The 24,226-nt window shown below is 55.6% G+C and overlaps 1 protein-coding gene across 1 annotated transcript in view; it reads right to left on the bottom strand.

Moving 5' to 3' along the window:
* Positions 1 to 1,049: 1,049 nt before the first annotated feature.
* The window catches only part of CFAP99 (cilia and flagella associated protein 99), a 43,983-nt gene continuing 20,806 nt past the window's right edge, over positions 1,050 to 24,226 (bottom strand). Inside the window, exons 5-16 of the mRNA XM_008965519.4 lie at positions 20,967 to 21,079; positions 18,902 to 19,079; positions 14,295 to 14,375; positions 14,040 to 14,111; positions 13,023 to 13,094; positions 12,689 to 12,777; positions 11,695 to 11,899; positions 5,191 to 5,332; positions 4,797 to 4,948; positions 3,814 to 4,019; positions 1,447 to 1,609; positions 1,050 to 1,242 (exon numbers count right to left, since the gene is read on the bottom strand). Of these exons, the coding sequence (XP_008963767.4) occupies positions 1,126 to 1,242; positions 1,447 to 1,609; positions 3,814 to 4,019; positions 4,797 to 4,948; positions 5,191 to 5,332; positions 11,695 to 11,899; positions 12,689 to 12,777; positions 13,023 to 13,094; positions 14,040 to 14,111; positions 14,295 to 14,375; positions 18,902 to 19,079; positions 20,967 to 21,079 (1,590 nt within the window). The 3' untranslated portion in view covers positions 1,050 to 1,125. The remainder of the gene's footprint in view (positions 1,243 to 1,446; positions 1,610 to 3,813; positions 4,020 to 4,796; positions 4,949 to 5,190; positions 5,333 to 11,694; positions 11,900 to 12,688; positions 12,778 to 13,022; positions 13,095 to 14,039; positions 14,112 to 14,294; positions 14,376 to 18,901; positions 19,080 to 20,966; positions 21,080 to 24,226) is intronic.

Here is a 24,226-nt window from a genome sequence, read left to right as displayed (position 1 = left end):
CTTGTCACTGCTGAGATGCCTGCCTTCCTGGTCTGAGTGTACCCTGGGACTCAGCCTCCTCATCTGAGGCACCATCTCCTCTGCAGGCCCAAGGAGGATATTGGGAGTTGGGGAAGGAAATATATCTCCCCTGGACATCTATCTTATCTGTCAGTTTCCACTCCCCAACCCCTTACTGCTCTGCTCACCACCCCACGGACTTGACGCTTTTCTCTCTTTCCTGGGAAGAAGGTGGCTTAATGTACTTTGTTCTTGAGGCTGTCACCAGCAGGCGTTCACTCAGCAAGCCTGTCCTCAAGATGGAGCCTTCTGTAGCCCACGGAGTCCCGGGACACTGCAGAACCAATCCATCTTGGTCCCTGCCCTGGGTGAAGTCCTGCCTCCATTGGCCCTGATCTTGTTGGATCTGGGCTGCTTCTGATGCTAGAGAAAGGGGAGGAGGGGGTGCTCCCAGGCGCAGCTCTGGGTTTTGGCCCTCTAGGCCGGTCACATCGCCTCTTTGAGCACCTGTGGCTTCATCAGCAGAACAGGGGCAGGCCAGTTCCTACGTCCCTGGACCATAGTGAGGATGGTGGAGGCGCGTGAAAGGCCAGTGCAACGTTGGCGCTCAAGAATCCTGGCCACTTCCCCAGCCAAACGTACACTCACAGTCGCCACTCAGTCTTGGGGGTTCCCTAGGTGAAGCCACCTGGATGCCGGCAAAGGGTGGGTGTTCCAAATTTCCACATCTGAAGGGGTTCTGGGAGTTTCGAAGGGGTGCGCACCAGGAATGCCTTATGCTAGGCTGTAGGGAAGTGCTAGGACCTGGGCCGGGGTGGCCAGATTTCGCTTATAAAAATGCAGGATGCCCAGTTCAGTTGAATTCCCGATAAGGAGAGGATACATTTTTAGCCTAAGTTTGTCCCCACGCAGTAACTGGGCGTCCTGCCTTTTATCCGGCAATGCTTTTCTGGGCAGACGGGCGCTAGGGAGGGAGAGGGGTGCGGTCGGGGTGCGGAGGCAGGGGGCCGGGGCCGAGGGGGGCCCGGCCAAGGAAGAGGAGGCGCGCACCGCGGGCCGCACGCTTTATTGGGGCGGTGGGTGTAGGGGGTGGCCCGCAAGCGGGTGGGGCGCGCTCGGCCCGGCTCAGGCGGCCTCCAGGCGGCGCGCGGGCCCGGGTCCTGAGCCTCCCTGCTGCAGCGCCTGCAGCCTGCGCTCGCGGCTCCGCTCCAGCTCCAGCCAGTGCTGCGCCTCTAGCTGCGCCTGCAGGCCGGGGAACGCGTTGGCGCGGGCAGGGACGCCCCCACCGCCTCCCGCGCCCGCCGCTGCGTATCTCCCGGCCACGGCCCGGACCCGATCTCCCCGCCATCCCCGCCCCGGGACGCCGGTCCCTGCGCGCCGCGCCCGCCATCCCCACCCGGCCCCGGCTTTCAGTCGCCCGGGCTTCTCCCACCAATCCGGACTCACCCGGGGCTTGGGGCGCGCGGTCCGCGGCGCCGACACGTGCAGCAAGGCCGCCTGCCTGCTGCGCTCGGCCGCCCTCTCCGAGATCCTGCGCCGCAGCTGCTGCACGCGCTCGTCCTGCGAGGGCGCCGCCGGGGCCGCCGCAAGGGCCTTCTTCTCCTCCCACCTGGCGGGCGACGCGACGGGCTCAGGAGCAGGCCGGCGGGAGGCCCAGGCCAGACCCAGGATGCCACCCGTGTCCAAGCGACGCGGGGGCAAGGAGCTACGCCGCCGGAGAGGTTCACCGGAATGATTTAGGACAGACAGCGAGGCCCAGGGGCCGCGGCGCGCTCCTAGACAGTACCACCGCTCAGGGGCTGGAGGGGGTGGGGGAGTCTCCAGCACTTCTATCTACCCTTTTGCTCTTTTTTTCTTTTCTTTAATTTTTGTTGTTGTTGTTTGTTTGTTTGTTTGTTTGAGGCAGGGTCTCACTCTGTCGCCCAGGCTGGAGTGCAGTGGCGCGATCATGGCTCACTGCAGCCTTGACCTCCCAGGCTCAAGCAATCCTCCTACCTCAGCCTCCCCAAATGCTGGGATTACAGGCGTGAGCCACGGCGCCTGGCAGCTTTTTTTTTTTTAAACTTAACATTTTTTAAAAAAAGTATTACAGGTGTACTAACTATATGCATAACTGGGGTACAAATGTGAAAGCCTCCTTTGACCTCGCACTCTTCTGTCTCTTGCCTGGAGGTACCCCCTGCTAACGCTGTGGTGCTGTGGCCTGCATCTCCACAGGTACCTGCAGACGTGGCCCTTGATCCTTCTGATTGTATGTGTTGTTCCCTGCTGGCTTTGGCATCAGTTGACCTCACAGCCTTAGGATATTTGCATGTGCTGTTCCCTGTCTCCACCACTCTTGTCTGACTGTCCAGGTCGCCCCTGTTGAATCTGTGGCCTGGGGCCTAAGTGCATGCCTGAGCCCGCTCTAACTTTTTTAGCAGGAGGTAGACCTTTGGAGGCACCCTAACACCAACCAGGCTGCGTCTGAGCTCTGCCAGTCCATGGCCAGCAGCTGGAAGTGATGAGCTGTCCAGGTGTGTGCCACCTTGGGGAGCTGGTGGGCAGCCAGCCCGCCCTGTACAGCACCAGCAGCGGTTACCCTGTGCCTCCTCTGAATTGCAACCAGAGCAGCGGCCCCTCCAAGGACCAACACTGAAGGGCTCTCTTCCATCAGCAATGATTAGTCCTTCCTTCTGTCCGCCCCACCATCCACCACACCTAGTCCCACTCAGAAACTGTCTCCGGAGCCCTGTATGCCAGGCTCTGAACGAGGCTCTACTATAACAGCTGGGCCTCCCTGGGAACTAGGCCAGGGCCCAGAGGCCAGCCTGACCCCAGGACCAGGGGACATGCCTGCCCATGTCTGACCTGGCTGCCAGGGGACAGCCACAAGGGGCTAAAAAACATCACCAGACTATCCCCCAAACAAGTAAAAAGGCATCTGTATGTGTGTGCATGCAAACGAGCTATCTGCAACCCTCAACTAGATCCTGGTTTAAAAAGAAAAAAAAAAGTTACAGCAACAGTCTTTTAAAAATGTTAGCCAGGCTGGGCTCACACCTGTAATCCTAGCATTTTGGGAGGCCAAGGCGGGCAGATCACGAGGTCAGGAGTTCGAGACCATCTTGGCCAACATGGTGAAACCCCGTCTCTGCTAAAATACAAAAAGTTAGCCGGGCGTGGTGGTGTGTGCCTGTAGTCCCAGCTACTTGGGAGGCTGAGGCTTGAACCTGGGAGGCAGAGGTTGCAGTGAGCTGAGATTGCGCCACTGCACTCCAGCCTGGTGACAGAGCAAGACGCTGTCTCAAAAAACAAAAACAAAAACAAAAAAAACAGTTGGCCAACAGTCTTTGGACACTTGGGGAAATGTGAAAAAAGATGAGATATTTAGGTGATGTTGGGAATTTTTGTTCCATTTTCTATTGGTGTCAGGGTGCTGTGGTTTATGTAGGACGATCTTTTTTTTTAGAAGATGTATGCTGAAGTGTTTAAAGTGTCTGATTCCTGCAACTACTTCCTAATGCTTCTGCAGACATAAATAGCTAGCTGGCTACGTGAAGCACATATGGTGAAAGGTTGGACCCATGAGCTGGGTGCAAAAATGACCGCATCTGGGTCATGGCTTCTGAGCCATGGATGCAGAATTTTGCACCATTCCCATGTGCCTGGAAGTCACCTACTACAATAGGGGTCAGGGGAGTTACGGCAAGGGAACTTCCTGGGCAGGAGGGTGGTGGTTGTTTCTAGGAGACCCACCCAGAAGGGTGCAAGGCAGGCTTACAGCATGCTCCCTGTCCATCCAGAGGCACCCTCCCCGAGCCCAGTACCAACCTCAAGGCTGCGGATCTCCCCATGGCTGCACGGCACAGCGAGATCTGCTCCACCGTGTTCTGCAGTTCCTGGCTCTTGGCGCGCTTGCCCTGAATGATTTGATCCCGCTTTTCTTCCTCCTTGCGCCGCTGATTCTCTTTGAGCAGGGCCAGCCGCTCTCGCAGCTCCACTATGGACATCTCTCCTTCCAGGCCGTAGCCGGGGATCTATGGGGTGGTAGGGGAGGCCCCAAGCTGGGAGCTGTGCTGGGCCCCGATGCTTCCCACCAGGATCCCTCCCCTGTTCCATAGGCCCACCCCTTGCCCACCTTCCCTCTGCTTCAACACTGCTTATGAAACATGCCCCCAGCCTCTCCAGCCTGGGCTCCGCTCTGCAACACTACACCTTGTGTGGGTCTGCACATCTCAGCTGGACTGAGGCCCCTCCACTGTGGCAAGTCCCAAATGGAGCTCATGACTATCTCCCCAGCCAGGCTTCGGGGCCCGGGGCAGACAGCCGTTTGCACTCCCTATGGCCTTGGGGCTGGGCCAGGCCCTGCAGCTGGCTCCCCGCACTCCTCTGAGGCCTGGCCCCTCATCATGCCTTCTCACACGGGCTTCCGGCAGGCCCTCCTCAACCTCCTGCTCCATCCAGCCTCCACCAGCCTTTGAAAACACCTGCGCTCTCCCTACACTGCCCTGTCCACCCTGGCCCTCCCTCAACAGGCAGCTCCTAAGTGGCCTCCCCTGTGAAGCCCACCTTGGCCACCCCCAGGAGTTACAGAGGACTGGCTAAGTGTGTGCCTTGCCCGCAGGCTTGTGAACTCTTAGGGCCAGACCCAGGCCCGCGGCACATGGGTGTTGAGTCACGGAGGGTGGCGGGCCAGGTTTCAGGTGGTGCAAGACCCACCTGTGGCTCTGGTGGGAACCCTGGAAACTGCCTCTCATGGCAGTGCCAGCGTGGAGGCCCCTGAGGCATGGGCCCGTCCAGGACTGCATCCTCACCTGGGTCAGGTCCACGAGCTTGCCCTTGCGCGTGGGCTGTGTCTCGAGTGCGCGCAGCTGGGAGATGAGTTCACAACGGCGCCGCTGCTCCTCCTGGGCTGCCTGCGCCCTGCGCTGCAGCAGCCCCCTACTCTCCTCGATCGCCTCCTGAACTTGGGGGCCAAGCCAGGAGCTGAGGTGGCCGGTGGGTGGCAGGGCAGGGGCTGGACAGGAAGGCACCTCCCCCAGGGTTCCCCAGCCAGGACTCTGGCCTCAGTGCGGCCACCTGGGAGTGCCTCCCTCAAGGGGTCCCTGACCCTGGACAGCCATAGTGGCTCACTCAGGAAAGGGTGGCAGCCCAGCACCCGAGTGGGGAAGAGCGGGGTAGGGCCAGTGACATCTGGCTCCTGACTACCTGTCTGCTGTCGGCCCTTTGCGAGCTTCGTCTGGGCCGCCTTGGCGTTCTTCTGCCCCTCTATCACCTGCTCCACCAGCTCCTTCCTGGACCTGTCCTCCCGGAGCCGTCTCTCTGCACGCTGCAGCATCAGCTTGGCCATCTGCCCAGACAGCAGACCTGCCACGGTGAGTGGGGCTGCTCCGGCTTCCCTGCCTGGTCCCGCCCCAGCCCAGGGCGCAGCATGAGGTCTGAAGGTGGACCCAGTCCCTGCCCTTGAATCACCCCAGAACCCAGGTCTAAGCCCATTTGCTCCTGGCGGTGCTCTGGAAGTTGGGCCTGCGGGGAACTTCTACCTCACGTCCTCTCCCTTCCTCCCAGTGTGGTCTTGGGGGGAACCTTCCTGCATTTGAAGCCACCCAGTTTGTGGTACTTTGCTGTAGTAGCCCTAGAGACCCAGTGCACCCAGTAGCAACGTAAGCTGTTCACAGTGGAGGGAACCAGGGTAGGGGGCCCGGGGTAGGGGGGACGTGGAATACCCTGTACTATATTTACGGCTTTTCTGTAAATTTAAAAATTGTTCTGAAATTAAAAAATTACTTTAAAAGTTTCTTTAAAAACTTGGTAATACGTTGTGTAGAAATATGAGGTGAAGAAAGTGGGCACCAAAAAATACCAAGAGTCCCGTCTCAGTCAACCAGACAATGGGCAAAGAGAGAAAAGAGGCGTCCACACCGGCCCTCCCCGCCCAGCCACAGCGTTGGGCCATGGCACGGAGACGGCTGGGCGCCTCAGGCCGGGAGTGCAGAAGAGGGCGGCGGTGCCTCCTGGCTCTTTGGGAACGTGGAATCGGAGGCAGCAGCAGTCCACAGAAAAGGCTCCCACTTGGGAGTAAGACACACAGGATGCTAAGTTCTGCCTCTGCCACCCTGGCAGCTCCCTGGCAGCGGACAAGTCTCGGGCCTCTCTGGGTTTCAGTTTCTTTCTGGGGAAATGAAGATGGCCACGCCCACCTCCTCAGGTGCACTGGGTGCAGGGCCAACACCTAGCAAGGGCTCAGGAAAGAGTGTCCCCATCAGCCACAGCACCAGCCTCGGCACGGAATAGGGAGTCGGCACAGAGGAATGCGCAGGGGAAGAAGGAAAAGAGGCCCACAGGCCGGGAGCAGTGGACAGGGATAGGTGTTTGGCAAGCGATGAGTGTGCGGTCACCTGGCCAGGCTCACAGTAAGGAGAGGGTTTCCAGGCAGTAAGCAGCAGAGAGAGCAGCCTGAGGGCCTGAGTCCAGGGTCACATGCCTGGCTGGGTCCACTCAGACATCAACCTTGGACCCACGGTCCTGCCTGCCGTCACTCAGGGGCCAGGGGCAGCCACATGCATCCTTGGGCCCTGCTGTGGACATCCCACCAGGTTTCCCACACATCCCCTCCTCCTTCCTGCCACAGAGCATGGCTTGCACCGGCTGCTCGCTGAGCTCGCACCAAGCCCGAGCTTTCAGTTCCCTGCACTGGCACCTTCAAAATTAAAATGAAGGTGCCATTTTAATTTTGGCACATGGAACAGCATTTCTGTGGCCAGAATCAAGTGGAAAAAAGATGCAAGTGCTGCTTGATGAAACAATCTGCCTGAAGACTTTGGTAAAATGTACTCAGGGCCAGCTGCAGCGGCTCACACTTGTAATCCCAGCGCGTGGGGAAGCTGAGGGGGGAGGATTGCTTGAGCTCAGGAGTTTGAGACCAACATAGTGAGACCCCGTCTCTACAGAAAATACAAAACTAGCCAGGCCCAGTGGCTCCTGCCTGTGGTCCCAGCTACTCAGGAGGCTGAGGTGGGAGGATCATTTGAGTCCAGGAGTTTGAGGTTGCAGGGAGCCATGATTGTGCCACTGCATTCCAGCCTGGGAGACAGAGCAAGACCCGATCTCAAAAAAAAAAAAAAAAAAAAAAGTATTCAAAGAATGATTACCCATGACAACCAAAACATGAAATGTCATTCCTCACCCAGGAGTTGAGTGTTGATACTAGTGCAGCTATTCTGGGTTAATTTCACAGTGATAACAGATTAAAAAACAAGTTATTGGCCGGGCGCGGTGGCTCATGCCTGTAATCCCAGCACTTTGGGAGGCCGAGGCAGGCAGATCACCTGAGATCGGGAGTTCGAGACCAGCCTGACCAACATGGAGAAACTCCATCTCTACTAAAAACACAAAATTAGCCAGGCATGATGGTGCATGCCTGTAATCCCAGCTACTCAGGAGGCTGAGGCAGTAGAATAGCTTGAACCCAGGAGGCAGAGGTTGTGGTGAGCCGAGATCGCACCATTGCACTCCAGCCTAGGCAACAAGAGTGAAACTCCGTCTCAAAAACAAACAAACAAACATTTTTTTTGTAGACGCGGGGTCTCACTATGTTGTTCAAGCTGGTCTCGAACTCCTGGGTTCAAGTGATCTAGCCGCCTTGGCCTCCCAAAGTGCCGTGACTACAGGTGTGAGCCACCGCATCCAGCCAAAAATTTAAAATATATCCTTTTCCAGCCCCATTGCTAGAGAACCTGAAAACTGGTGACTGTAGGCCAGGCATGGTGGCTTATGCCTATAATTCCAGCACTTTGGGAGGCCGAGGCAGGTGGATCACATAAGGCTGGGAGTTCAAGACCAGCCTGGCCAACATGGCAAAACCGCATCTCCCAAAAAAATAAAATAAAACAAAACAAAAAAAAGCTGGTGACTGTTGAAAAAAACAGAAAAGCACCCAGATAGGGAACTCAGTACTGGCTTCTATGAGGCACAGAGGTTCCTTGGAGAATAACTGAGTCTGTGTCTTAAGCAGAGAACATTCAGGTAGACCCCAAACATCTCTCCTCTCAATGGAAAAGATGCTTCCAAAGGCTCTTGAGCAGTGCCCAAAGTTCAGAGGAGATGAAAGGGTGCCCATGGGTCGGGTTGTGGTACTAGGACCTCAAGCAGAAACAAAAGTTACAGTTCATTAAAACACATTGAGGCTGTAAAAGCAATCACTCCAATATGAACTGCATAAGAAAAACTAAAATTCTTTTTACTTCAAATATTTAGTGCCACCTAATCTAGTTAATTTAGTAAGAAAAAATATTAGTCACATGAATGCATGTAGCTAGACATCCTTAGACCAGGAGAGAAGCCTGAGAATCCCTGTGTAACCTGGTGTGAGAAGAGCGGCATTTTCTTTTTTTTATTTGAGACGGTCTCACTCTGTCACCCAAGCTGGAATGCAATAGCATGATGTTGGCTCACTGCAACCTCCACCTCCTGGGTTCAAGCGATTCTCATGCCTCAGCCTCCTGAGTTGGTGGGATTACGTGGGTGTGCCACCACACCCAGCTAATTTTTGTTTGTTTGTTTGTTTGTTTTTTAGTAGACATGGGGTTTCACCATGTTGGCCAGGCTGGTCTTGAATGCCTGACCTCAGGTGATCGCCCTGCTTCGGCCTCCCAAAGTGCTGGGATTACAGGCGTGAGCCACCACACCCAGCCAAGAGTGGCATTTTCTAACTCCAAACACAACACAAGAAAAGACTGTTAAATTTGAAGACATAAAAAGAATATTTGCATGGCAAACACCCATCATAAACCTCATATACAAAGTCAAATGACAAACTGGAAAAAAAGCAATCTGCAACAATCTATTATAAAGGATTATTTTTCCTAACATATAAAGAACATTAGGCTGGGCACAGAGGCGCATTTCTGTAATCCCAGTGTTTTGGGAACTGAGGCAGGTGAATCACTTGAGCCCCGGAGTTAGAGACCAGCCTGGGCAACATGGCGAAACCGTGTCTCTCCTAAAAAGGTGGTGCACGCCTGTAGTTTCACCTGCTTGGGAGGCTGAGATGGGAGGATGGTTTGAGCCTGAGAGGCAGAGGTTGCAGTGAGCCAAGATCATGCCACTGCGCTCCAGCCTGGGTGACAGAGTGAGACCCTGTCTCAAAAAAGAAAAACTGTGGCCGGGCATGGTGGCTCACACCTATAATCCCAGCACTTTGGGAGGCTGAAGTGGGCAGATCACTTGAGGTCAGGAGTTTGAGACCAGCCTGGCCAACATGGTGAAACCTTGTCTCTACTAAAAATACAAAAATTATCCAGACATGGTGGTGTGCATCTGTAGTCCCGGCTACGCAGGAGGCTGAGGCAGGATAACCGCCTGACCCTGGGAGGCAGAGGTTGCACTGAGCTGAGATCAACCCACTGCACTCCAGCCTGGGTGACAGAGTGAGACTCTGTCTCAAAAACAAAAACAAAAACAAAAACAAAACAAAAACCAAAAAAAAAAAAGAAAAAACAACAAAAAACGAAAAATTACTAAGAGAGTAGATTGTAAGTGTTCTTACCAGGAATAAGTATGTGAGATAATGCATATGTTAATTAGCTTGATTTAGCCATTCCACAATGTATTTGTATTCCAAAAGATCATGTTAGGCCGGGCGTGGTGGCTTCCACCTGTAATCCCAGCACTTTGGGAGGCTGAGACAGGTGGATCACTTGAGGTCAGGAGTTTGAGACCAGCCTGGCCAACACGGTGAAAACCCATCTCTACTAAAAATACAAAAAGTAGGCCGGGCACGGTGGCTCACGCCTGTAATCCCAGCAATTTGGGAGGCCAAGGTGGGTGGATCACGAGGCCAGGAGTTCAAGACCAGCTTGACCAAGATGGTGAAACCTCATCTCTACTACAAATACAAAAAAAGAAATAGCTGGGCATTGTGGCATGCGCCTATAATACCAGCTATTCAGGAGGCTGAGGCAGAGAATTTCTTAAACCCAGGAGGTGGAGGTTGCAATGAGCCATGATCATGCCACTGCACTCCAGCCTGGGCGACGGAGCAAGACTCTGTCTCAAAAAGAAAAAAAAACCAAAAACCAAAAAACAAAAATTAGCCATGCGTGGTGGTGCTCGCCTGTAGTCCCAGCTACTCAGGAGACTGAGGCAGGAGAATCACTTGAACCCGGGAGGCGAAAGTTGCAGTGAGCCGAGATCACACCACTGCACTCCAGCCTGGGCGACAGAGCAAGCTTCCATCTTAAAAAAAAAAAATCATATTATATATCATAAATATATTCAATTGCATTTGTCAAGTTAAATAAATAAAGAACCAAAAAAAAAAAAAAGGGAAATGAAGGTCAAAAGTGCAATAGAAAATGGACAAAAGACATGGACAGACGGTTCACAGAAATAGACACAGAAATCATTTATATATGTGGACATTTGCTCAAATTCACTGATAAATAAATGAGATGCAAATCAGAACTATACCAAGATACTATTTCTGACCCATGAAATTGGCACAAATTCACGAATTCAGCCTGGTACACTCTGTGGCGGGGCATGCGGATCATACCCCTCTCACACTTTGGTGGGGTGAAGATGGTAAAAGTACCAGGGAGACGATTGGCCATATTCAGTAAAACCACGCGTCCCAAACGGCAAGGACTCCTGCGTATCCAGTTACTCTTTGGTGTGACATCTGGAAATATAACTTCCTCTAGAAGTTTACCCTGAAAATCCAGCTCTGCAAAGGTGAAAGTCTTGCACATTATTCTTTGCAGATAAAGCAAGGTGTGACCTTTTATGTAACAAAAAAGGGAAGGACAAACTATGTATATACAAGTGTGTTATTTGCTTTGAAAGACGGGAAAGGTAATCCAGAAATTAATGAAAGGAAGGACCAACAAAGGAAGGTGGAAATGGGTTGTAAGTTATAGACTTACAAGAGGTGAGACTTCTCTGAGTCTACCTTTTCATATTGTTTAGACTTCATTTTTGTCTGTTTGTTTTCTTTTTGAGACAGTTACGCTCTGTTGCCCAGGATGGAGTGCAGTGGCATGATCACGGCTCACTGCAACCTTGACCTTCCAGGCTCAAGTGATCCTCCTACCTCAGCCTCCCGAGTAGGTGGCGCTACGGGCACGCACCACCATGCCCGGCTAATTTTTGTATTTTTTACAGAGACGGGATTTTGCTATGTTGCTCAGGGTGATCTTGAACTCCTAGGCTCAAGTGATCTTTTGGCCTTGGCCTCCTAAAGTGCTGGGATTATAGGTGTGAGCCACCATGCCTGGCCTGGCCTTCATATTTTTTTAAAAAAGTAAAAAGGAAAGAAAAGGCAAACCTTAAAATTGAATACAGACACAGATGAAACTATCAAAAGAAGCAATCTGAGTGACCTTTGATCAAGTCCCTGACCGCAGGCCTGCAAAGGGATACGTCCCAGGAGAGAGTGTACAGGCTGGCCTCCTGGGGCTGAGGCTCCCCGCTGGTCCAGGCCACTGGGAGGCCCACTGGAAGGAGCAGGCGCTCTCGGGGAACACAGGCTGAGCGTGCCCACCTAGGCAGTGTGTCCTTCGAGGAGGAAGAGGAGCCAGGACCAACACATCAGTAGCTTCTACGGGGGCGCTGTGGACACTCAGCTCCACTGCCAGCCCTGGCCCTGCAGCTCCCGGTGGGCACACAGCTCAGCTGGCTGCCCCATGCCCAGCTGCCCTGCATGGCACCCACCTGCTCCTTCTGCTGCTCCACCCTCTGCTTGTTCTCCTGCATGAGGCTCTGCCGGGCTAGGACGGCCTCCTCATGGCTAAGCTTCCCTTGCAACCGCCGGCACTCGCTTGCAGCCAGCTGCTCCTCCCGGTCCTTCGCCTGCATCTTCTTCTGCCACTCGAAGAACTCAGAGAAGTCCCCAGCCCCGTCCACGAGCTTATCAACCCTGGGCAAAGAGGGACAGAAGTACAGCTTGGGGTTTCTCCCATGACAGAGGCTGCTGGGTGGTCACAGGCTTTCCTGGGGGACAGTGGCTGCGCAGGCGTGGGCTGCTACTCCTGACACCCAGCTGCGTGGCCTGCCCTTCCTCCTATCCCCGACCCACCATCCACTCATCCCCTGGTCCCCCTTCCTGTGCGTCCACCCATCAGCCCCATCCACCCACCCCTCCCTTCATCCACTTGTTTGTCTACCCTCACTCTGTCCAACTGTCTGTCCATCCACCAACCCTGTGTCCATCATCTGTCCATCCATCAACCTTCTGTCCTCTGCTGGCCTGGCCACCCTTGCCCCTGTGCACCATCTATGCGTCCACTCCACCATCTGGTCAGACACCCATGCTCCCCCCACAGCCTGACTTGCAGACAAGGAAAGACACGACCACACCACGTGGGGTAAGCACAGGGGTTTGCAGCCCTGGTGGTCTAGGAGATGGGGGCATCAGGAAGGGGTCCAGAGAGGAGGTAACCCCAAGGGAGGTTTGGGGTGGGTTGGGCCTTTGCTAAGTCCCTCCAGCCCCATTCATGCCCCTCACTGAGCCGGCATGATCTTTGTAAGATGCACCTGGGACCCTGACACAGTCCTGCTTGTTGCCCCTGCTGCTGCAGGACCACAGCCTGTTGTGACCCCTGAGTCCCTCTCCACTGAGCTGCCCAGCCCCCAGGCCCCTCTTCTGGGCCTTTGCTCTCAAGGGTGATGCCGTGGAAGGCAGGTGGGGGGGCCTGCCGCCCTTCACCTCTGCAGCTCCTGCTCCACCTGCCGCTGGTACAAGGCCCCTTCTCGCAGGATGGCTGTGGTGTTCAGCTTGACCAGGATGTTGTCAGGCTGCGGGATTGGGGACTGGCTGTGCTGGGGGCTTGAGGAGACCCTTGGGAACAGCAAGTGCCCCTCCTGCCCTCGTGCCCGTCACACCTGCCCCCTGCCCAGGTGCTTCCCTATCCCCCAGTGTGGGGCCGTCCTTGGGACTCTAGGTCCCCCAGCTCAGGTCATCTGAGCCTCTACGGGCAGAAAAGGTCTGGAGGGGTGGGTGCCCAGGGAGAGCAGCCTGACCATCCAGGAGCACCCCTCACCCTATAGAAGGTCAGCTTCGGAGTCTTTTGGATTCGGGGTGGGAACTGAAGCCGCAGCTGCTGCTTGGAGCCCTGCAGGAGTCAGGGCAGAGCTGGCCGCCTGGCACCTGTGCCTGCTGGGTGCCCCCGAACACACACCAGGTGGATGCTGGCCCAGCACCCTGGGGAGGCCTGGCTCCCCCCTCTTCATCCTCCCCCCAGCTGCCCATCCCTACCACCACACCAGGTCAGGGTCTCTATCTTCCAATGCCCCCCAAGCCTTGCTGTGGTTCCACCCAGGCTGGAACAGGGAGGGTGCAGGGCCTGTGGGCCTGGGAACAGTGCTTGGCCTGGGAACAGGACAACTTGGCCTCAGGGCTCAGTGACCCTCTCCTCAGCCACCCCCAGAGCTGGGGTCTGGCTGGCCCCCATGGCCTCTCCCCGAGCCTGTCTGCTCCCGGCCCAGCCGCCAGCTGCTTTGCCAACACACCCCAGGGTGGGCACCGTAAGCTGCAGTGAGGGGAGTGGCTGCAAAGGCCACCCCTCTGAGCACTCGGTCATTGCAGCCCCGCGGCATGCACCATATGGGCTGCCCAGCCCGGGCCTGCCCTCATGGTGGGACCCTTGCCACCCAGCGGGTCCGTGCTCCTGAGTGAGCCCCGCCAGGCACAGTCTCTCCTGTCCTCGTTACTTTGCTTTTTCTTTATTGGCAAACATACCTGGGTTTGTTTTTTCCTTACAGAGGCATGAAATGCTTGTCACGGAACATCTGGAGACACCCAGAGGCAGCACCTGCAGGTGCTATCCCGTGAGCTTCCTCCTGGGGGATGTGGGTGCGCGTCTACACCCGCCTGCTTAGGGGCCACACCGCAGTGGGCTCAAGGCGCACTTTCCCAGTGCTACTGGGAATCCGCCCCTCCCCGGCCCTCAGTGGGAAAAGGCTACATAAGTGGTCACTGCGATGGCGTTGGGAGGAACTTTCTGATGGCTTGAGAAGATGGCACCTCAATGATGGGTCTTGAGAGAGCTGGGCAGTACCTGCGCTGACTCCCTGCAGGACCTGGGCATGGCGCAGCGCAGTTCCTCGATGTTTGCCTTCAGCAGCAGCTCCTGCCACAGTGACACCGCGACTCCAGTCCCACCAGCCTCTGCCCAGTGTCCTCCAGGCCATGGGAGGACGAACTTCCACCCAGCCTCCCCCTCTTGCCTCCTCTTCCCTCTCCCCACCCCACGTTCCCTTCACACATCCCTCATATGGGGTCTCTAGGAAGGCAGGGGTCGCACACAGCTCACCTCGGCCTTTCGGCGGTTGTACCTCTTGACTGTCTCCAGCTGCTGCTGCTCCTTGGGTGGCTGGTAGGTGCTCTGGGGGACCTGTTGAAGTGGTGGGAGGAAGAGCCTATGGTCAGCAGCTGCGAGTGGGAGGGGGCCTAGAAATGCCAGGGCTGACAGCTTGGTGGATGTGGGTGAAGGGGAGGGTGGTGGCGGCCTGCATTGGAGGAGAAACAGGGCTGGAGCTAACACCACTGGGTGCTGGTGGGTCAGCGTTGGAAGTCAAGGGAAGGAGGTCAGGCTGGTCATTGGCGTGGGGTCTGGAGCTTGGCCTGGGATGGGGTGGGTGGGGTAAGACATGAGCCGGCAGTACTGAGGGCGTACCATCGGCCAGCATGGGATGGCCAGGGTGGGTAGGAGCAAGAAGGGGAGGCAGCCAGCTCCCTTGACACTGGGAGACAGGCAGAAGATGGCTGCCTGGGCAGGAGAGGCTGGGAGAATATCATGGACCCCTGCAAAGTAAGCTGTCAGGAGGGGACACTGCAGAGGCCAGGGTGGCTGCACCATATCCCTGAGTCCAGTCACAGGAGGCTCTGATAACATGGCCGGAGCTGTGTCCATGAAGGAGCAGGAGGGGGCTGGCCTAGATATCCCTGAGCTCCAGACTGCTGTATTACCCTCCTAACTCCATGCCTTCTCCCCTGCCCATCTAACAGTCATGGAAAATCAACTCGTCCAAACCTGAAACCCTCATCTTCCTCAAACCAGCCCTCCCTCAGCCTCACTGACCACGACCGCTGTCCATTCCTTACCCATGCCTCAGAGTCCTCCTTGTCACCTCTGTCTCTCACACCCACATCCATCTCCTGCCCACCTGCTTCAAGACATCTCCACGAACTGCCTCTCACTGCCCTCCTTGGCCACGGCAGCTGGAGGGACCCTGTGTTGGCACCAGCCTGCCTCAATGTGTCCTGTCTCTGCTCTCTCCAGTGGATGTGTGACCAGACCGGTACCCCGCCTTCCCTCTTCCCTGCCTCACTCCACTCCAGCCCCTCCTGGCCACCCTCAAACACTTGAGGGAGGGTGGGCACTGCCCCAGGGCCTTTGCCTGCACCTTGCTCCTGCCCAGGATGCTGTTCCCTGAGACACCCCATGGCCGACTTGCTCACTTCTGGTTTTTTACTCCATGGCATTTCTCGGGAGGCCTTTCTAGGCCACACAATCCAGAATCACAACCGCTCCAACACGTCTTATCTCCTTTGTCTGCATCATTTTGTCTCCTCAGCATTTATTACCAGCTAACGCAACATATGTTTTACTTATCCTGATTTTGTCTGCGTCCCCCACTGAAGTGCATGCTTCATGAGGTCACAGTGCCTGGCATATACTTGGTACTCTGTAACTATCTGTTGGATGAATGAATGAGTGAATTACAGTGGGCCCTCAACCCTGAAAGGGAAGGATGTCTTAGGCATGGGGCAGGGCAGGGAGGGTAGAGGATAGTTTCAGCACAGCCACCCTGTGGATGCAGAGAAGGTACATGTCCACAAACATCTCACAGATTGTACTGAGAGGCACACAGCTATAGAGCATGGGAGGGCATGGTGAAGGCCCAGGCAGGGGCTGTGCTTGGCAGAGACAGAGAGAGAGATGAAGTTGGCAGCATGACCTGAGACAAACACACTGAGCCCTGAGGAGATGGGGTCAGAAATGCTGAAGATTATACAGATGGGGCAACTGTGGGGTTACTCAGCAACAAGGTCTCTGATCATCCATCCATCATCCACCTCCATCTAATCATCCATCCATCTGATCATCCACCCACTCACCCACCCATCCATCCATTTGTCTATCCATCTATCCATCCCTCTGATCATCCATCCATCCATCTATCCATCCATCCATTCATCCACTTATCCATCCATCTACTTATCCTTCCATGAAGCCATCCATCCATCCATCCATCCATCCATCCATCCATCCATCCATCCATCCACCCATCCACCCACCCATCCATTCATTCACCCACTCATTCATCTACTCACCCATGTGATCATCCATCTATCTATCCATAATCTAATCATCTATCCATCCATCCATCCATCCATCCATCCACCCATCCATTAATTCACCTACCCACTCATCTGTTCATCCATCTAATCACCCATTCATCCATTTGATCATCTATCCATCCATCTGATCATCCATTCACTCACCCACCCACCCATCCAACAATTTAATCATCCATCCAATCATCCAATCCATCCATCCATCCATCCACCCACCCATCCATTCATTCACCCACTCATTCATCTACTCACCCATGTGTTCATCCATTCATCCATCCATAAACTCATCTGATCATCCATCCACCCATCTGTTCATCCATCTATCCATCTATCCATTAATCCATCCATCTACCCACCCATCCATTCATTCACTTACCCATCCATCTACTCATCCATGCATCCATTTGATCATCTATCCATCCACCTGATCACCCATTCACTCATCCACCCACCATCCTACCATTTGATCATCTATCCAATCATCCAATCATCTGTCCATCCATCCATCCACCCATCCACTTATCCTTCCATGCATGTATCCATCCATCCATTCATTCACTTATCCTTCCATGTGTCCATCCATCCATCCATCCATCCATCTATCCATCCATCCATCCAGTCATCCATCTATCCATCCACTTATCCTTCCATGCGTCCATCTATCTACCAACTCATTCATTCATTCACTCACCCATCCATCTACTCACCCATCTGCTCTTCCATCTACCCATCTGATCATCTATCCATCCATCCATTCACCATCTATCATCCATCCATCCATCCACCCACCCACCCATCCTTCCATCTGACTATCCATCTATCCATCAACTTATCCTTCCATGAGTCCAACCATCCATCCATCTATCTACCCATCCATCCATTCATTCACCCACCCATCCATCTACTCATTCATCCACTGATCATCTCTTCATCCATCTGACATTCATCCACCCACTTACCCACATACCCATCCATTCATTTGATCATTCATCCACCCATCCATTCCTCCATCCAATCATCCATCTATCCATTCACCCATCCAATCATCCATCCATCCATCTATCCATTGATCCACCATCCATCTGATAATCCATCCACCCATCCATCCATCCAACCGGTATTTACTGAGGTTCTGCTTTGAGCCATGACTAGGCTAGGCATTGAGAATATGGGACAAATAATGGCCAGGTGTGGTGGCTTACGCCTGTAATCCCAGCACTTTGGGAGGCCTAGGTGGGCAGATCACCTGAGGTCAGTTAGGGACCAGCCCGGCCAACATGACAAAACCCTACCTCTACTAAAAATATAAAAATTAGCCGGGCGTGGTGGCTGGTACCTGTAATCCCAGCTACTCGGGAGGCTGAGGCAGGAGAATCACTTAAACCTAGGAGGCAGAGGTTGCAGTGAGCCAAGATCATGCCACTGCACTCCAGCCTGGGTGACAGAGCGAGACTCTGTCTCAAATAATAATAATAATAATAATAATAATAATAACAACAACAATAATAAAATGAAATAAAAAAAGAATATGGGACAAATAAGACGGATGATGTCTGCTAGAATAGGCAGACAATAGGCAGGCCCACAAATTACTAAACAACTCTAAACTCCAATTTGGTGAAGAAAAGGAGCCAGGATCAGTGAGAAGTAAACTAAGTGAAGGACCTGACATATTTGAGGGGTTCATGAAAAGCCTCTCTGGGAAGAGGGATTTTAATGACACCTGAAGGATGATGGGAGTGGGGCAGGACTCTGGGGCCTCCCAGCACCATCCCCTTCCCCTCCCATATAGCCCTTAGTCCTGTTGCAGAACCACGTTGGTTCTGGGAAGCTCAGTCCATTGCTGGTGCTTGGGATAGAACCCGTGACCAGTCAGGACATTATATTCCTGATCACAGTGATCAGTTCAAGGCAGGCCTGAGACCTAAGCTGGTCCAGTCAGACTTTTCCAAAGAATACTTGGCCCCAGGTGTCCTCTCATGCACCTAGATGAGAAGCAGAGCTGGAACCCTGGTCACGTACGCCTGAAGCCTATCCTACTTCACTCATGAGGGTCAGCCCGTGCTCTATTGTCTAAGCCAGTTTGAACTGCATTTTTCTGTTATTTGCAATACAAAGCATCCTGACTGATAAGTCAGCAGTGGGAAGAGAAAGAAAGAGAGAGGAAGAGTCTCTAGGCCTGCCCAAAGAGTATGCTGTCATCTACACATCATACTTAATGGGGAGGGGGTGTTGCATTACGCCAGAGTTGAAAGTGGGCTCCAAGCTCCAACTCCCGACAGGTCGGAGCCCCATGGCCTGACAGCTCCACTCAACACCTACTTATAGGACCACAGTGCGTGGAGTGTGGGAACCCACTGGGTGGGCTCCGGGTCAGCTGGGTTTCCCTCTCTGTGGGGAGTGGGGGTGGGGTGGGGTCATTTAGTGTTCCTGGTCTGGTCCAGTGCACCCTCAGCCCTGGGGGGAGCCCAGTCCCCCACAGGCCCACACAGTCCACTCTCCCAGCTTGGCTACCCTGATGCCTACAAGCCAGTGCCTGCTGAGAATGCCCACACTCACGGGTCTCGGCTTGGCCACGACCGGGACTGGTTCGGGCGCTGGAATGGTGCGGGGCCTGGGGGCGGTCAGGTTGAATTCCTTGGGCTCTGTGACCTTGGCCTTGGTCTTTAAAGGAGAGGATTGACTGGTAGACACGCCCTCCAGGTGGTTGATCAGCTCCTGGACCTCTGGCTGCCATCTTGAAGGCAAAAGTGGAAACGCCTCTTATGGTCACTCCCTAAGCTGTTCAATAAGGCGATGGCCTTTAGGATCCAAAGGGCTCCCCCAGCGATTGGGTCCGCCTTGGGGTGGAGGTGATAGTGGGATGGACGGCCTCACTTCACGAAGTGGCTTCTACTTGTAGGCATACACGCTGTCAACTAAACCCCTGAAACACATACAGACGCAGTCCCCTTGTACAGATACAGGAAATAGGCCCAGAGGCATTGGGCCATGCTGGTGAGTGGGGAGCTGGGAGGACAGGGACAGCCCTGCTGCAGGAATCCAGGGGCTCTGAGGACAAGCAGTAGCCAGGATGCAGGAAGCCAATCTGGGCTGGAGCAGATGGAAGCCAGCAGTGGAGAAAGGAGCTTTTTGGAAAGGAACATTCTGGAACTACACTGTTGGTGACTCCTGGAAATGGAGCTGTGGAGTCAGGTGGGGCAGGAGCCCAGTTGTTCTTGGTACAGCCTCTGGGTGGGGGTGCTGTCGAGCAGGGGTTTGGGAAGGGCCTTGCCAGGCCGCCCAAGTCTGGGACTCCCCCTTCCATGTCCCACACCCAGCATGGGCACAGCCCACCATCATCAGCCTATCAAGTGTCCTCTTGTGTGGGCTCCCAGGGGGCAGAGGGCATGGCTTGAAATAGCTCCTCCCTCACCTTAAGAGCCATGGTCCAGGGCCCATAGCAAGTGGAGTCTTGGGGTCTCGCCAGGGCCAGGCCCCAGTGCTCCCAACTTGAGGCAGGTTGGGGAGAGGGGCTGGTCCTAGAGTAGGCAGAGGAAGCCTGAATGGGGGTGGTGGTGCAGGAAGAGGGGCTCACGGGAACTGAGCTGAGTAGCTTCCCAGAGGCAACCCTGCAGGCCCAGGCCATGGGGGCCCCTGAGTGGGCAGTGAGTCTAGCCTGGGGCACAAGGTAGGGGCACCAGCAGGGCCACTCCTACTCCTTCCTTTGGAGGTTTATCTTGATTGCCAGGAGTGGACTGGGTGGGACTGGGGACTTCCCCTCGGTAAAGGAGCATCTCCAGGGCCTCCTCTCCCCGCAGGAACAGCTTCCATCTCCCCTGGGCCTCCAGGTCTTCTGCACACAGCTGGCACCTAAGTGGGCTGCTTGTGCCAAAACAGCCTGTCTGTCTGTCCTTAGGAAGACAAAGTGGATCCCTTCAAGTCCTATCAGAAGGGAAAAAACTGGGGGGCCCCTCAGCTGCACTCAGGCCCCAGCAGGCCTCTCCATGAAGCACAAGGCAGGGCCCTAGCAACTGTGCTGACCCCTCTGCCTGGGGGTTCTGGCCTGCCCCAGAGTTTGCCCTAGGCCTGCTGGGGAGGCAGGAGAAGGCAGCAAGGGCAGCATGAGGGCGCAGGCTTGGGGACCCCGAGAGATATCTGGACCCCAGAATCCACCAGGAACTGATCTGTGGCTTCCTCAGCTCCCTCCACCCTCACCCCTACTCCGCGCTCTTGGGATCTGCAGAGAGGCCAAAGGCCCTGCAGAGTCCCCACAGGACTAGAACCACTGACGCAGCCCCAGCCAGCATGTAGGCTCCAGCGCAGAAGGGCCGGCTCTGCCCCATTCACTCAGGCAGTCCTGAAATGGCCTTCAGCCACCCGCCACGTGTCAGCTGACTGGCATGGAGGGAGCCCAGGCTGGGGCTTGGGCAGTTGGACCACGTCTGTTCCTCCCTGCGAGGCTGTGGGGCCAGCCTGGGACTTGGGGCTTCTCCGAAGATCTCATCCGAACACGGAGTGATTACTGACACTCACAGTGCTTCTGGGAGCAGGAAGGGGAACGTGGAGCTCCCGTGCCCGTGGAGGCACCTGGAATGGGGTGCAGATGCCATTCAGGGCCCCCAGAGCCCCCCATCCAGCCTACCTCATCAGGGGGTCGATCCAGTTCTCCTTCACGTGGGCCGGCTCGTAGATGAGGCTCCACTCGTCCTTGATCCATGAGCACAGGTGCAGGGGGTTGAAGAAGAACCTGAGGAACTGGGGTGGACGGGGGCTGTCAGGGGGCCGGAGCCCTGGGCCCAACCCCTCACCGGGCAAAGCCCCCAGCACCCCCAGTGAGCTCCCTGCCCCCAAGGCCCCCAGCACCCCCAGTGGCTCCCTGCCCCCAAGGCCCCCAGCACCCCCAGTGGCTCCCTGCCCCCAAGGCCCCCAGCACCCCCAGTGGCTCCCTGCCCCCAAGGCCCCCAGCACCCCCAGTGAGCTCCCTGCCCCCAAGGCCCCCAGCACCCCCAGTGAGCTCCCTGCCCCCAAGGCCCCCAGCACCCCCAGTGGCTCCCTGCCCCCAAGGACCCCAGCACCCCCAGTGAGCTCCCTGCCCCCAAGGCCACTGCGCAGGGTGTGCTTCTGGGACTGTCACCACGGAACTCTGATGCTGGTGCTGGAGGCCTGGACCTTGGCTTCCCTTCCAGCTGGGAGGAGGAGCCCCTGGGGTCCCTGGGTGGGCTGCCGTGGGGAGGGGGTGCCTGAGAAGCTGGCGGCACATCCTCAGCTTGGAGGGCCTTGTCCAGTCAACTTCCTGAAAGCCAGTTGGATGGGGAGCCGAGGGTCCGGGGCTCCATGGTGACGGCCCCAGAAGCACATCCTGAATGGTGGTCTTGGGGGCAGGGAGTTGACTTGGGAGGTGGCCGAGGAGGCACGGGCTGAGCGGGGGTAATGGTAGGCAGGATGGCGGCTTCTGTGTGCCAGCCAGGCAGGGCCTGCAGTCACTGCTGTGCCTCCCCAGGGTGGCCAGCCTCCCCTAGGGCCTCCACGCCCTTCTCTTCTCCATGCAGAGGAAACCAGGGATCCCTCTAGAGCCTTCCGCAGCTGCTTCCACCCCCTTTCCCACCCCTTCCCATTTCAGCTGCATGCTGTTACTGCTTCCTCCCTCAAGGGGGCCATTTTCCCTGCCCCGAGGCTGGGGTCTCTACTTACCTTCCTTCTGGCCACCCCCATTTGGGAGCAGACCTTTTGTGCTTTCCTGAGTCCCCTGGGACAGACTCAGCACTGGTCCCTGCCCCCACCCAATCCCTCCATCTTCAAACCCCATCCCCACACTCAGCGTCTTAGCTGGGCTGCTCCCACCAGGACACAGCCCTGTATTGAGGCCCCCATCCTCACTGGGGTGTGATGGGACAGCCCTACCCGGAACCTGCTGGAGTTGGGGTGGGGCTTTGCAGTGGGTCTGACTCCCCCTCTGCCAGCGGGTGGATTCCCTGGAGCTGTGGGGCCATCAGCCCCCTACAGGTGTCTCAGGGCCACTCCCTGCAGAGTGAGGAGCGCCACCTCCTGGGAGCCACACCATGTCACCGCCCACCACTCCTGACCATGGTGGTGCCAGCACCCAAGGTGTGGCCCAGGGGCTTCCCTGGAGAGGCCACAGGGTGGCGTCCCAGTAGCTTGCTTCCCTTCTTCAAGGCCCAGGCTGGCCTCTTCCTGGAGCCCCGAGGCAGGAAGAAGGACCCCAATGGGATGGGCATGGCCCAGCGGGGCATGGGGTGTGGGATGGAGGGAGGCAGTCTCTTGGGCAGTTCCCTTGGGGATTTATGTGGGCTATTCCCATGGATCTGCCTCCAGAGGCTCTCTGAGTTGGTAAGTGTGCAGGCACCAGTGTTGGGGGCACCACCCTGTCCCCAACGGTGCTGTGTGGCCAGCGCCCCAAATTCCTAGGGAGTCCCTGCAGCAGCCCCTGAGCACTCTGTCCTGGGCTGGCGCTTTGGGGCTCTGCAGGCCGAGATTGATCCAGGGCCACCTCCACCACTGTGGGACCCAGGGCAAGACAAAACATGGATCTTTGTTCAGCAATTTTTTTTTTTTTTTTTTTTTTGAGACGGAGTCTCGCTCTGTCGCCCAGGCTGGAGTGCAATGGCGCCATCTCAGCTCACTGTAACCTCCGCCTCCCAGGTTCAAGTGATTCTCCTGCCTCAGCCTCCTGAGTAGCTGGGATTATAGGCGCGTGCCACCACGACCGGCTAATTTTTTTTCTATTTTTAATAGAGACGGGGTTTCACCATGTTGGTCAGGCTGGTCTCAAACTCCTGACCTCAAGTGATACACCCACTTCGGCCTCCCAAAGTGCTGGATTATTGCACCCGGCCTCAACAATTATTATTATTATTATTATCATTTAGGAAGGGGTCTTGCTCTGTCATCCAGGCTGGAGTGCAGTGGCACAATCATGGCTCACTGCAGCCTCAAACTCCTGGGCTCAGGTGATCCTCCTGCTTCAACCTCGTGAGTGGCTGGAATTACAGGTAAGCACCACCATGCCAGTCTAATTTAAAAAAAATTTTGGCCAGGCGCGGTGGCTCACACCTGTAATCCCAGCACTTTGGGAGGCTGAGACAGGTGGATCACGAGGTCAGGAGATTGAGACCATCCTGGCTAACATGGTGAAACCCCATCTCTACTAAAAATACAAAAAAAATTAGCCAGGCGTGGTGGCGGGCGCCTGTAGTCCCAGCTACTCGGGAGGCTGAGGCAGGAGAATGGCATGAACCTGGGAGGCAGAGCTTGCAGTGAGCAGAGATCACGCCACTGCACTCCAGCCTGGGGGACAGAGTAAGATTCCACCTCAAAAAAAAAATATATTTTTTTGTAGAGATGGGGTTTTGCTCTGTCGCCCAGGCTGGTCTCAATCTCCTGGGCTCAAGCAAACTTCCAGCTTTGGCCTCCCAAAGTTTTGGGATTACAGGCGTGAGCCACTATGCCCCGCCTGTTCAGCAATTATTAAGAAAGTCAAGCTGGGCGCAGTGGCTCACGCCTGTAATCCCAACACTTTGGGAGGCCGAGGCAGGCGGATCACCTGAGGTCAGGAGTTCGAGACCAGCCTGGCCAACATGGTGAAACCCTGTCTCTACTAAAATACAAAAATTAGCCAGGCGTGATGGCACATGCCGTAATCCCAGCTACTTGGGAGGCTGAGGCAGGAGAATCACTTGAACCCAGGAGGCAGAGGTTGCAGTGAGCCGAGATTGCACCACTGCACTCCAGCCTGGGCAACAGAGCGAGACCCCGTCTTAAAAAAAAAAAAAAAAAGTCAAGATAGTAATAGAAGAGCAGACACCAGTGACCTCTTGTTTCCAGGGTTTGGTTTCTGGTTTCTGGGGTTTGGTTTCTGGTTTCTGGGGTTTTGTTTCTGGTTTC

This window comes from Pan paniscus, chromosome 3 (assembly GCF_029289425.2).
Source record: "Pan paniscus chromosome 3, NHGRI_mPanPan1-v2.0_pri, whole genome shotgun sequence".
Taxonomy (NCBI): domain Eukaryota; kingdom Metazoa; phylum Chordata; class Mammalia; order Primates; family Hominidae; genus Pan; species Pan paniscus.
The sequence above is the reverse complement of the archived record's forward strand: the minus strand, read 5'-3'. Positions and strand labels throughout refer to the sequence as shown.